The sequence below is a fragment of the Mustela putorius genome, unplaced genomic scaffold (genome assembly GCF_011764305.1).
Source record: "Mustela putorius furo isolate JIRA1106 unplaced genomic scaffold, ASM1176430v1.1 tig00003858_pilon_pilon_pilon, whole genome shotgun sequence".
In the NCBI taxonomy this organism is placed as follows: domain Eukaryota; kingdom Metazoa; phylum Chordata; class Mammalia; order Carnivora; family Mustelidae; genus Mustela; species Mustela putorius.
Genome location: NW_025422010.1, coordinates 28,645,565 through 28,658,920, shown reverse-complemented (window position 1 = coordinate 28,658,920; position 13,356 = coordinate 28,645,565). Strand labels below are relative to the sequence as shown.

General features: G+C 39.4%; 1 protein-coding gene across 5 annotated transcripts in view; it reads right to left on the bottom strand.

Annotated features, from left to right (window-relative positions):
* The window catches only part of ASXL3 (ASXL transcriptional regulator 3), a 184,357-nt gene that overhangs the window by 18,267 nt on the left and 152,734 nt on the right, over positions 1–13,356 (bottom strand). For all 5 annotated transcript variants that reach the window (XM_045065493.1, XM_013055998.2, XM_004752339.3 and 2 more), the window contains one exon: positions 927–1,023. In XM_045065493.1, coding sequence (XP_044921428.1) covers positions 927–1,023 — 97 coding nt within the window. The remainder of the gene's footprint in view (positions 1–926; positions 1,024–13,356) is intronic.

Sequence of the window (13,356 nt, the reverse complement as noted above, 5' to 3'; positions counted from 1 at the left end):
TTAAGTGTCTGCCCTCGGCTCAGGTCATGATCCCAGGATCCTGGAATTAAGCCCCACATCAGCATCCCTGCTCAGCAGGAAGCCTATTTCTACCTCTCCCACTCCCCCTGCTTGTGTTCCCTCTCTCATTCTCTCTGTCAAACAAATAAATAATCTTAAAAAAAATAAAGAAAGAAAGAAAGCCATTAATACTCTCCAGGAGGCATTATTTTAGTTGTGTATAGTGGGGTCACACCCAACCATAACAATTTGAGCGGGTAAGAGAGTAAAAACGTAGTACCATTGGTTTTTTTTTTTTGTTTTTTTTTTTTTTTTAAAGATTTATTTATTTGACAGAGAGAAATCACAAGTAGACAGAGAGGCAGCCAGAGAGAGAGAGGGAAGCAGGCTCCCTGCTGAGCAGAGAGCCCGATGCGGGACTCGATCCCAGGACCCTGAGATCATGACCTGAGCCGAAGGCAGCAGCTTAATCCACTGAGCCACCCAGGCGCCCCACCATTGGTTATTTTTAGTCTTTCAAGAAGCTTGGTGACTAAAGGAAAAATCAGGTGAAATGGTGACTTTAGGGGAAGAAAGTAAAGCCTAAAAAGAAAGTAAAGCCTAAAGAAAATTCTTTAGGCTCTAGGACATTAAGAAAATACATAATACTTCAAGCAAGTGATTAAAATTATGACTCCAAAGAAAATCTAGCTAATCAAAAATTTTTATTATGTTTTGGAGATCGTGCTTCCTTCAAAAATGTTGTATCTCAAAAATGCCAAGTATGACAAAGAATTAGTGAAGTCATTTGGAACAGAATGGGTTTTTTAGTAAATTAAAGTATACTTCAGGGGGAGAAAAAGACTCAGAAATCAGAGTAAGGTGCAAAGCTCAGTATACTGTGTGTACTCAGATATGCCAAAGAATAATGGAAAAAAGAAATTTACCTTCTGCCAGTCGCTGTTTCCATCCTTGAGCTGCATATGCAAAAAATTCATTATTTAGTGCTGAAGAACTGAGGCGTAAAATTCCATCGCTTCCCATCTAGGAAATAAGCCGACAAAAACAAGATCCATCAAGGAGAATTCAAAGCAAAAGTACACAGGAAAGAAGTGAACACAGGGTGTATGCGTGAGAGAGAAAGTGTGGGGTAGGAGAAAGGAAGAAAAGGAACCTACAGAACGGGAACCTCCTGGTAGGAAAAGCACACAGTGATGACTACAGTGACGAAAATACATCAATTTAAAGGAAATCGTTATTAGGCATTTCCATTATTGGTGGTGAGTAAAACAAACACATGGAATTTCATCAAAACAGTGTGATATCTTTACCATTTTACTATGCTGTAAAATGGTACCATGTTAAAAATCACCATGTTGACACCTTTTGACTAACTTTCAGAAATTAAATTTTCTAAGATTTGTGAAAGCTAAAGAAATCCAGTCTGATCACTTGGGTTCTTTCTCTGGCTGAGGTTTAGACAGGGAGAAGTTCTAAAGCATTAAAACAAATACCCCCACACTGTCATACATACCCCCTCATCTTCTAATTTGGATGCACACAAAAAACTAGCTAAATAGTAAGGTGCACAAGCCCGCAACCATAAGCTACCGACCTTTTGCCTGAAACATACTAACTTTTAAAAACTCACATGTAGAAGGGATTCAGATAAGCATCATCAAACCGGGTGCTTTTACCTTTCCAATTATTTACTGCACCTCCTATGTGCAAATAGTCTGCCTGCGGACACAGAAGATCAAAGAACTGGCCTCCTCCTCGACTGGCTGCTTATGGACTGAGGAGTGAAGATCAAATGGTGTCAAGCGGGGGGTGAATGGGAATTAAGAAGTGCAAAGTAATAAAAGCTGGGGGATGCTATCTAGGTGGACGCGAGCTGTTCGGAAGAACTGGATGCCAGAGGCAAAGGTGGGTCCTGCAAGATAGATCTGGACGGCATGGTTCTAGAGAAAAAGCATGTAGTGCCCCATAGAGCTCAGGAACTTTCCTGCAGAGGGGGATGGGTATCACAGGGTAGAGGTAGCCACCTGGCGTTCGATGGTGTGAGGTGCTTTAACCTGCTGGTTACAGGTGTGGCAAACTGTAGCTCCAGTTACATTTTCAAAGATTTCCTCTTAACTCCCATCTACACACTTCATGGGTCCTAATCTCTAATTGTTGCTGCTCCCTGAAAACATGCCCAGAGATTTCTCATCCCCAGGCTTCTGTGTGCTTGTGGTCTCTTCCACAGTCCATCTTCACCACCGAAATCCTCCTCCTCTTTTAAAATCTCACTCAGCGCCTTCATGAACGCGTCAGCGGAACCATCCTCCAGGAGCAAAGGAGAACGCTGAATCTAAAAGTCAGTATTATACCAACAACCCTACACTGAATTATGCTCGATCCGATTCAGGAGAGAGACGCTGTGAATAAACATGAGGTATGCTGAACGCTGCCATCATGACATCCAGAGGGAAGCCACAGACTTGACATTCTTAAGTTTTTTCATCTAAGAAGCTGCGGATAGCACACTAAAACATTCAGTGCACGTGGAAATTTTCAGGCAAGGCTTCGTTCATTTATCGGATCACTGTTTACTCACCCCGAGCTATTTCATCTTTATTCGAGACCCTTATTAAGCCACTCATATGAACCCATGTACCTGGTACGTGTATACAGTGGCATTAAAGAAAAAGCCCCTGTCCTTACATTGAATGTATTCTATGCACAGCAGAAGCTTCTGGTCCCTGTAGAACTCTTCCACCCGCACAACTATAACACAGTCCTATCACCATGCCAGGATCCTACCTCAGTGTCCTACCACAGCCCTAAGACTGGAGCCTTCCTATCTTCTGACTGGACAAGTCTAGGACTCTGTCCTCTGGAATGCAGTCCACGCAGTGAACCAATGGCTGTCATCTGGTCCTGCGTCTCCAACAGATTGTGCCTGAGACCCAAGGGGTGGAGTGAGTCAATCTTTATACTCTCTCTCCAGTAAACCACGGGCAGACTGTATACTTTCTGTGGCCAGAGCTCTAGGCCTTCTGAGAACAAAAGTCCATGTCCCTGGGGAAGAATCATTTCTACTCGGTCAGGGATTCTCAGCCTTGGCCCTACTGTCATTTTTTAAAATATTTTTTAAAGATTTTATTTATTTATTTGACAGATCACAAGTGGGCAGAGAGGCAGGGAGAGAGAGAGGGGGAACCAGGCTCCCCGCTGAGCAGAGAGCCCAATGAGGAGCTGGATCCTAGGACCCTTAGACCATGACCTAAGTCAAAGGCAGAGTCCTTTATTTTTTTTTCTTTTTCTTCTTTTCCTTTTCCTTTTTTTTTTTTTTAGATTTTATTTATTTATTTGACAGAAAGAGGTCACAAGTAGGCAGAGAGGCAGGCAGAGAGAGAGGAGGAAGCAGGTTCCCTGCTGAGCAGAGAGCCTGATGTGGGGCTTGATCCCAGAACCCTGAGATCATGACCTGAGCTGAAGGCAGAGGCTTAATCTTCAGAGTCACCCAGGTGCCCCCAGAGAGTCCTTTATTGTGGCAGCTGTCCTGTATATTGTAGGTTGTTGAACAGTACCCCTGGCTTCTACTCACTAGATAGCCACAGCCACCCCTCTCCCAAATGGGACAATTGTAAATCACTTCAAATATTACCAAATGTCCCTTTGGGGCAAAATCATCCCCAGCTGACGATCATCACTCTTGGACATGGTAAGGGCTCCGGGCTTTGCCCGGTTCCCAGGTGTCTCTCACACCAGTGCATCAGTGGGCCGAGAGAGGGGGTGACTGGACCGGTGGGATAATCAGCCCTCATGGTCATGAGGAAAGAGAACTTCTGCTATAGGACAAAGGCAGAGAGGAGGATATAGGGAGCACTGGAGCTTTATCAGGACCTCTCTGGGTGCTTCTGTGTCTGGTGGTGACAGTGAACACAGATTACAGCAATGACAGCCAGAAAGAGCACAGGATTCAAAGGCTCCGACGCCTCAGGAATGATGGTTTGGGCCACTTCCACCAGGCAAACTAGCAGAATTCCTGGCTAAGTGTGAGGGTATTCAGAAATGGGAGAAAGAGAAGGGAAATGATGAACTTAAGACCAGCTTGAGACTAGCAGAGTCTGTAGCTACACTAACTCCCTCGTCATAAGTCTCATTTTTTGTTTTTGTTTTCTCATCAAAATATCATGACTGGCCACTCCTTAAAGACTTAATGACAGAGGGCACTTAACATGAAGCACTTTGAAAGAGATCTAAGCAAAGGCAATTAGGATGAAGAGAAGACAGTTCCCCTAAAAGTTATGCCTCTAAGAAGTCTGAAATTTTCTGCAAATGTTGACTCTGCATGTCTGTCTGTGGTTTGGGAGCCTTGAGATAAAGCAACTTCACTTAGGAAGACTAACAGGGAAGAGATATTCTTATTGTGTAGATTTTAAATAGGACTAGTAGGTGGAAGGGAGGTTCCCTGAAGAGGTAAAGAAATTTGTTTGCTATGAAGTACACTTATAGAAGGCAATGAATAGGTTGGGATTTTTCTATATTTGAGGACTTCATGGTGCCTTATAATCTTCCACAGTCCATGCAACACCTAACACGTTGCAGGTACTCAATAAATGCTTATTGCTTCCCTTGCTTTGTGTAATTGAAAGATTTAAAATTTAACGTCGGTAGTTGATATGCAGGATTTTCGTTTCCTGTATTCTCCCAGGCCAAGAGTGTGATTAGTTATTAATTGAAATTTCAGCATAATTTTAAGACACAAAGAAATACCAGATCCAGATTAGCTCTGTCAGAGTTTCGGGATTTCAGCGCATGAAAATGCAAGGCAGTGTGAAATAAACACATTCAAAAATGTGGAAGCTAGCCCTGAAGGAAAGTGTTTTTCTTTTAAAACAGAAAAAATAATATTAACTGCCAGACTTCCAGCCTGTATGAGACAGCACAATTAAACACTGGAGCTAAATTGGACTTAGGAAATACGTGCCAATAAAACTTTTAAAATACACTATTAATTTTATGGCCTTTAAGAAATACTGTCCAAAAGACATAACATTTTAATGAGCTGGAACAATAAACATTTCTGAAGGGTTTATTTATTTATTTATTGCTGAGCCATAAATTCTTGTTTTTCAGATTGCCCATGCTAGAAATGCTCATTCTAAAAACTTCCTTAACTCTCTTATAATGAAGTGTCTAACTAAACTATTGATAAGTTATGCTACCTTTTTAATTAGGAGGGAAAACCCCTGAACATTTTAGTTGTTACAGAGGAAAATAAATATGAGTAAAGGAAAATTCCTTCGTGCCAAGGTCCTTTCACAAAGGTTTAAACCCCTTATTGGTGAGTCTGTCCACTTGCCTTTGGTATTGGTTATAACGTCCATTTTGTGGGATGGATATCCATGGAATTCAAAAGGTTGAAATGCCAGTTCTGCTTGTACCCTATCCAGTTTCTGAAGGTCGATGAATTTTAATTCTGTACACAAATATATCTATGTTTAATAATAATCCTTTAAACCTCTAATATATTCTTTATCACTTTTTTTCTTATTTTAGGTTTCCTCTAAGTGATTCAGAACACATGACATGTGGGCTGCAAAGTGGAACAGTGAGAGATGTGTCGGAGAGTTTGAAAATAGCCCGACAATAAAGGGACACCTAGATATACTAAACAATGTGGATTTCATTCTACAGACAATGGGGAGCCATTCAGAGTGAAGCCACCCCACACTGAGCATATGCAGATAAGCAGGATGCTGGTTTAGGCAGGGTGGTCAGGATGGGCCTCTCTCTTGAATCCTCACTATTGATAAGGGATGTTCATTCATGGAGACACCAGACAGAGATATGAGGAAGGAGTCTTGAAACCATCTGGGAAAGAGTGTGCAAAGTGAAGGGATGCCAGTCCAGAGACAGACTCTTGGCGGAGGTTGGGGGAAGGTGCCACCAGGAGACCTGCGGACCTGGAGACACACTGGACAGGAGACGCACAGAAGCTGAGGGAAAAGAAACATGCTGGGCTGTAGATCCACTGTATAGCCTGCCCACCCTCCACCCCCCCCTTGCAAAAAGGGAGCTGGAAAGCCTTTGGCAGATTCTGATCTGAGGAATGGGAAGTTCTGACATTTCAAAAGGATAGCTCTAATGGCTGTGTGTAAAAAAGACTTTAGAATAGTGCCATCTAACAGTAAGATAAGTGTCAGCCACATATGTGATTTCAATTTTTTAGGAGTCACTTTGAAACAGTAAAAAGAAACAATGTGAAATTCTAATAACACCATTTAATCCAACCTATCCCAAATGTTACTGTTTTAATATACAATCAATATAGAATATTAAGATATTTTTCATTGTTTTGTGTGTTAATTCTTCAATCTCTGGTGCAAATTTTTAAATATCTCATTCTGATCAATCCTGTTTCTTTTGCCCAGCAGCCACTGGTGGCTCACAGCTATTGGAAAGAAGAGTTACAAGGACACAAGCATGTCATTACAGGGATGATCCAGGAAGAAGGTGATAGTAGTTTGGACTATGGTGACAGTAGTAGAAATGGTGGGAAATGCTTGAGTTTCTTCTAAGGGCTGAACCAACAGAACTTGACATATTGGATGTGTGGTATGAGAGAAAGAGATCTGGCAAGGATGACACCAAAGACCTTTTTTTTGGCTTTGTCAACAACGATTATGAAATTTCTATTTTCTAAAATGAAGATGACAATGGAAAGAGGAGATTTGGTTTTAAACCAGTTAAGGTTGAGACGCAGGTAACAATTCCAAGCAGATGCCTCTGATAGATCATTCTGCATATAGCATATAGGGTGTCCCGGACATAAGCAAGATCAGTGACAGGGACTCCTGTCCAGAATCATCTGGGGAAGGCCAAAGTAAAAATGACAAAAAGTCTTACAATTATTTAGACAATGGAAGTAAAGAGAAGGGAGCTCTTCAAGAGAGATATAGGAACCAGACTGATGGGGCTGAGTGTTTGTGTCGTGGGTGGTGAATGAGACTAAGGCATAAATGATGAGCCTCAATCAAGTGTAGAGCTAGGATAATTTGGTCGTTGCCAGGAGCAGAAATCAGGACAGAAAAAGGGTACGAGGAGGAGCTATATTCTGGACAAAGAAGTGATGGGTTTTGTTTTGGATGTGCTGACATAAGGATATCTTAAAGACATCCACATAAAGATGTCTAATCAATAACCAAGACTTAGGACAAGAAGCTCAACAGCAAGGGAGGGATCCAAAACAGAAAAGAAGGAATTGTCAACAAAGAAAGTAGAGTTAAAAACGTGGATATGGGTAAGAATACAAAAGAAGAATTTACCAAAAAAAAAAAGACGGCTTTAAAGCAGAGCCTTAGAAACACTAATTCAGAAGGAACAGGCAGCAAATGTTGATCCCTCTAGAAGACTGAGCTAAAGCTCTCTGACTGAGAGAAGAAAATCAGAGCGCGGAGCCTCAGAGATGCAAGGGAAGTAAGTGACCTGTGTTGTGTGTGTGCTGGTATCTACCAACCGTGTGGAATGATTTAAGTTAACAGTACGTGCAGTACACTATATAAGTTGTGGTGTCCAATTTAAAGAAAAAAAAAAGTCCATAGGGTCTTTACAGCAAAGACAAGCTAGGCAGGGGGAGACCAATCAGGAAAGGAATGCAACAGCCAAAGAGTAACGAGCAGATAAACCATTCACTGTCATCACTGAGCCTCTTAGACTCTGAGCACCCCATGCTCTTGTACCGTGTGCCCCAGTAAGAATTAAAGTCAGGGCACTCATTCTCTCTAACGGATAATTTTTCATTTTTTATCTCATTTAGTAGGATTCAGGTAGCTCAGGAGATTCCATAAATATGCTCAAGGTTTATCCATAATGGAAGATGTAATTCTTGAAGCACAAACTTAGGCATAAAAGTGAAAGAGGGCTCGAGAGAGGGAGGATCCAGTAGGGGAGACGGGACTGACAATACACTAAGGACAACTGGGCCACTAACTTTTGAATGCTATTTCCAAAACTGCATTAAGACAGTATTTCCCAAAGTGTAATTTGCAAAACAGGAATTTAAATAAGTAATTTTAATTTTAATGGGTACTCCACCTACAAGGAAACTGATTCTGCCATCCGATAAATACAGCGTGTATTTACTAAATATGGTTAAAATAGTTTTCTTTACTGTATTTTCTAAAAACCATAATTTATTTTTAATGCCCAAGAATATATCTATCATGCAGTATTTCTCCAATTTTTTAACCCTGTAATCCTCTTATAGAATAATTACCAATATTTCATGGAACAAGTATTCTCCAGAATATAAATTTGGGGAATGATGCATTAAAGGATGTAAATCAGTCAGAAGCAATGAAATTACCCTAAGCACAATGAAAGTGCACATGCCGGATACTAAATCCCTGGTGAACAAAGGAACAAAAAGTGCTCTCAGATATGGACATGGGATCATTTCCAGTACAACACAAGAATCAAACATTCAAAATAAATAAGTAAAATATAGTGAATATAAAACTAGGGAATATCATGCTAAGTGAAATAAGTCAAACAAATACTATATCTTTTCCCTCATATGTGGAATCTAAAAAACAAAACAAACAAGAACAACAAAAAAAAATCAGAGTCTTAAATATAAACTGGCGGTGGCCGTAGAACAGGTTGGGAGGGGGATGGGTGAAATAGGGAAAAGGAAGTAAGAGGTACAAACCTCCAGCTATAAGATAAATCAGTCATGGAGATGAAATGCATAGCATAGGGAATGTGGTCAATAATATTATAATGACATTGTATGGTAACGACCCTTACTTATTGTGGTGAGCATTGAGCAATGTATAGAATTGTCGAATCACTATGTTAGAGACCTGAAATAGCACTGTACGTCAACCATACTTCAGTAATATAGCACCATTTGTCAACTGCACTTCAATAAGAAAAAAGATGAGCAGGTAAGCAACGATTTTTAAAAGTAGTGAAAACTTGTAAAGGGCGATGTAATATGCTTTAGTCTACAGGCCTAAACAACTTCAAGTTCAAAGCCCACTTTAGAAAACAACTATTTGCCATAGCTCTTTTTTTAAAAAAAAAAAATACATCAAAATATAAGCAAATGTAACAACATTTGTTTTGAAAAGTAAAGACTCTAATTTTAGCGGCCCCTGGGTGGCTCAGTCAGTTAAGCACCAACTCTTGATTCTGGCTCAGTTCAACATCTCAGGGTCATGAGACCGAGCCCCACTTTGGGCTCCATTGTCAGCGGGGAGTCTGCTTGAGATTCTCTGTCTCCTTCTCCCCCTGCCTCCCCCCACCCCTGCACTCAGTCTCTCTCTTGTGCTCTTTCTCTCTTTCCAAATAAATTTTAAAAATGAAAATAAATAAACAAAAAGTAGAGATTGCCATTTAAAATTGTAACTAAGACTATATGGAATTACATGGAAGTTAAAGAAACAAACACGTTATACCATGCTCATCCTCCTTCCACCTAAGTTTTAAAAAAAAAAAATATGCATGGAATAAGCTAAAGTAAACCAAAGGGACATCTCAGAGAGAATATATTATCCCCCAATGGCAATAGTGAGATGGAATAGGAGGAGGCTTTTGTGTTATCACTGTTGTGATAGGGCTTTTATCACAAATTCCCTCTCCTGAACTGAGCTGGTGCCTTTTCCTTCTATTACTTGCTCCTTTGGGGATCACTGCTGAGCACTAGGGCGAAAAGCACAAGGTATAAAGTTCAGCATGGAAGGGTTTGGGATATGGAAGCTCCCCCATAATGTGGATGATGCCAAGTGTAATGCTTAACGAGAATGAAGTTCTTCAAGCAGAGGAATGAGCACAAGAAGTACATAGCAATAGTTAATTATTCAATGAGATTTGTGTGTGTGTAAATTACAAAGGGCTTTGAGACTAAAGAAGATTATAAGATGGCATAATGATAACTAGTCCTATGGGAACTGCTTACTGCTTTCTCATTTAAAAATGCATAGAAACATACGTGTGTATGAATCTATATATCTGTATCTATCTATGTGTATCCATGCATTTATGTGTATGTGTCTATACACACACATACACACACACACATACACCAAACACACAAGAAGTTTTCCCCTTCCTCTGGAAACAAATTTGTAAGCAATTCAACCACTTTAAGATCAGGGTCTTCTTTAAAATGCAATCTCTTGTGCATTCTAAGAGAACTGCTCTCTCTCCCACCAGATGACCTGACCAAGCCCCCAAATCCACAGAGGAAATGTTCAGTCAGAGGTTAGGGAGGCCATTCTCTAGAGTAAGACATGTTGGCAAGCAATTTCTCAGGCCCCAAGCAATTAAGAGAATTTGGAAATTCTCTGGGATTGGGAAAAAGGAATTCCCCAGCAATAAGAGAAAAATAAAAACTTTCTCATAATTACTGCTATGAATTTCAGCATATACAATAAGAAAAACAACATTGTGGGGTGTGTATATTAGAAATATATGAAAAAAAATTTGATATTGATTCTTAAAAACTTTCAATTATTGAATTTCAATTACCATACTTACATGAGATTTCTCTCAATCTTCTATACAATCTTATTAGCAACAATAAACATTTTCTAATGACATTATCCTATGTTTCTACACTCTGCCACCTTCTCCAAGAGTCATCCCACTTGCAGATTTTAAAGCAAGGAGTCTTTATTCTTATATGGTACTGGCACATATCAGACAGAAAGATCAATGGAACAGAGTGGAGAGCCCAGAAATGGACCTTCAACTCTACTTCAACTAATTTTCGACAAAGCAGGAAAATTATCCAATGGAAAAGGACATTCTCTTCAAAAAATTGTGCTGGAAAAATTTTACAGCCACATGCAGAAAAATGAAACTGGATCATTTTCTTATACCATACACAAAGATAAACTCAAAATGGATGAAAGACCTAAATATGAGATAGGACTCCATCTAAATCCTAGCAGAGGGGGGCACCTAGGTGGCTCAGTCAGTTAAGCAGCTCCCTTCGGCTGGGTCATGATCCCAGGGTTCTGGGATCAAGCTCTGCATCGGGATCCCTCCTCAGTAGAGAGCCTGCTTACCCCTCTCCTTCTCCCTGTCTCTCTGCCTACTTGTGCTCTTTATCTGTCAAATAAAATAAAAATAAAAATAAAAATAAAAATAAAAATAAATCTTTAAAAATAATTCTAGCAGAGAAAACAGGCAGCAACCTCTTCAACCTTAGCCAGAGCAACTTCTTGCTAGATACGTCTCCAAAGGCAAGGGAAACAAAAGCAAAAATGAACTAATGAGACTTCATCAAAATCAAAAGCTTCTGCACAGCAAAGGAAACAGTCAACAAAACTAAAAGGCAACCTACAGAATGGGAGAAGATATTTACAAATGACATATCAGATAAAGGGCTAGTATCCAAAGTCTATAAAGGACTTATCCAACTCAACACCAAAAAACCAAATGATCCAGTCAAGAAATGGGCAGAAGACAGATATGAACATTTATCCAAAGAAGAAATCCAAATGACCAACAGACACATGAAAAAACTTGGCATCAGGGAAATACAAATCAAAACCACAATAAGATTCCACCTCACACCAGCCAGAATGGCTAAAATGAACTAGACAGGAAACAACAAGCGGTGATAAAGATGCGGAAAAAGGGGAACCCTCTTACACTGCTGGTGGGAACACAAACTGGTACAGCCATTCCGGAAAATAGTATGGAGGTTCCTCAAGATGATAAAAATAGAGCTAACCTACAACCCAGAAATTGCACTACTAGTTGTTTTTCCCCCAAAGATATAAATGTAATGATCTAAAGGGGCACCTGCTCCCCATTGTTAATAACAGCAATGTCCACAATAGCCAAACTATGAAGAGAGTCCAGATGACAATCAGAGGATGAAAGATAAAGAATATGTGATAGATAAATAAATATAGATATACATACACAAAAATGGAATATTATGAAGTCATCTAAAAATGAAATCTTGCCATTTGCAATGACGTGGATGGAATGAGAGTATTATGTTAAGTGAAGTAAATGAAATAAGTCAATCAGAAAAAAACAAATACCATATGATTTTGCTCATATGTGAAATATAAGCAACAGCAGAGAGGATCATGGGGGAAGGAAAGGGAAACTGAATGCGAAGTCATCAGAGAAGAAGAATAATCATGAGAGACTCTTAACTCTAGGAAGCAGACTGAGGGTTGCTGGAGGTAGGTGAGGGGATGGGTAATTGGGTGATGGGCATTAAGGGCAGCAAGTGATACTATGAAAATTTTTAAAAAAATTTAAAAAAATTAAAGTGCTAGTCCATCTTCAGTGTTTTGGAAGTTTGCTCAGAAGAAATATAGCCAGTGATGAAATAGGTGAGAATAAATGAAATAAAGACACCTAAAGGCATTGTTTAAAACACAAACAATGGGATTACATCAAAATAAAGTTTCTGCCTGGTGAAAAAAACCATCATTGCAACAAAAAGGCAACCTACTGAATGGGAACAGAGTTTTGCAAATTATATCTTTTACAAGGAATTAATATCCAAAATATATAAGGAATTCATATAAGTCAACAACAAAATAACAACCTGATTCAAAAATAAGCAGAGGATTTAAATGGATATATTTTCTAAGAAAGACATACAAATGACCAAGAGACACAGCTTCTCAAAACTAGTAAAGTGTATTTTGTTGCTTATGGTTCATCTCTTTTGTTTTATTTAATTTTGCAGACAATCCCTGACCAATCGGGACATTTTGATAGATTTTTGATACAAAGTGATTTTTTATACAAATACAGATAAATAAAATTTGAACAAGTTTTAGAAAATAAGAGAATGTGTGTGTGTGTGTATATGTGTGTGTGTGTGTATATCTTCAAAGAAAATCACTCTTATAATTGCATTTTCATCAATGTTCTCTCTGTGGGAGGGAAAGAAAACTTTCAATGTATTCCATCATGAAACAGAATACTAATGCTTTATTTAGTGAAAATCAAGCTCATGTTCTTGTGTAGATAAAATAAGATTATGTCATAATGTAGTGGGAAGCAATGAATCACTGTTTCTACTTGTAATACACTGAACAGCTGTGTTTAAGTGACTGTCTATTAGTCATTCATTTCTTTAACAAACATTTCATAAGTATCTACTACATGCCAGGAACCATGAAATGGACAACGTCTGCTGCCACAAAAACCTAGCACCTAGAATAAGACAGATAGTATGATAAGTACCCAGAGAAGAAAAAGACACTCTGAGAACCCCTACACCTGGGTATCGAATGCTTTTAATTCCCCCTTTGTAGTCTGTTTATATGCACGTCTGTACATACCTCTTTCCTCCTCTCTATAGTTCAACAATGGCCCCAATCCACTTATTGTTCAATA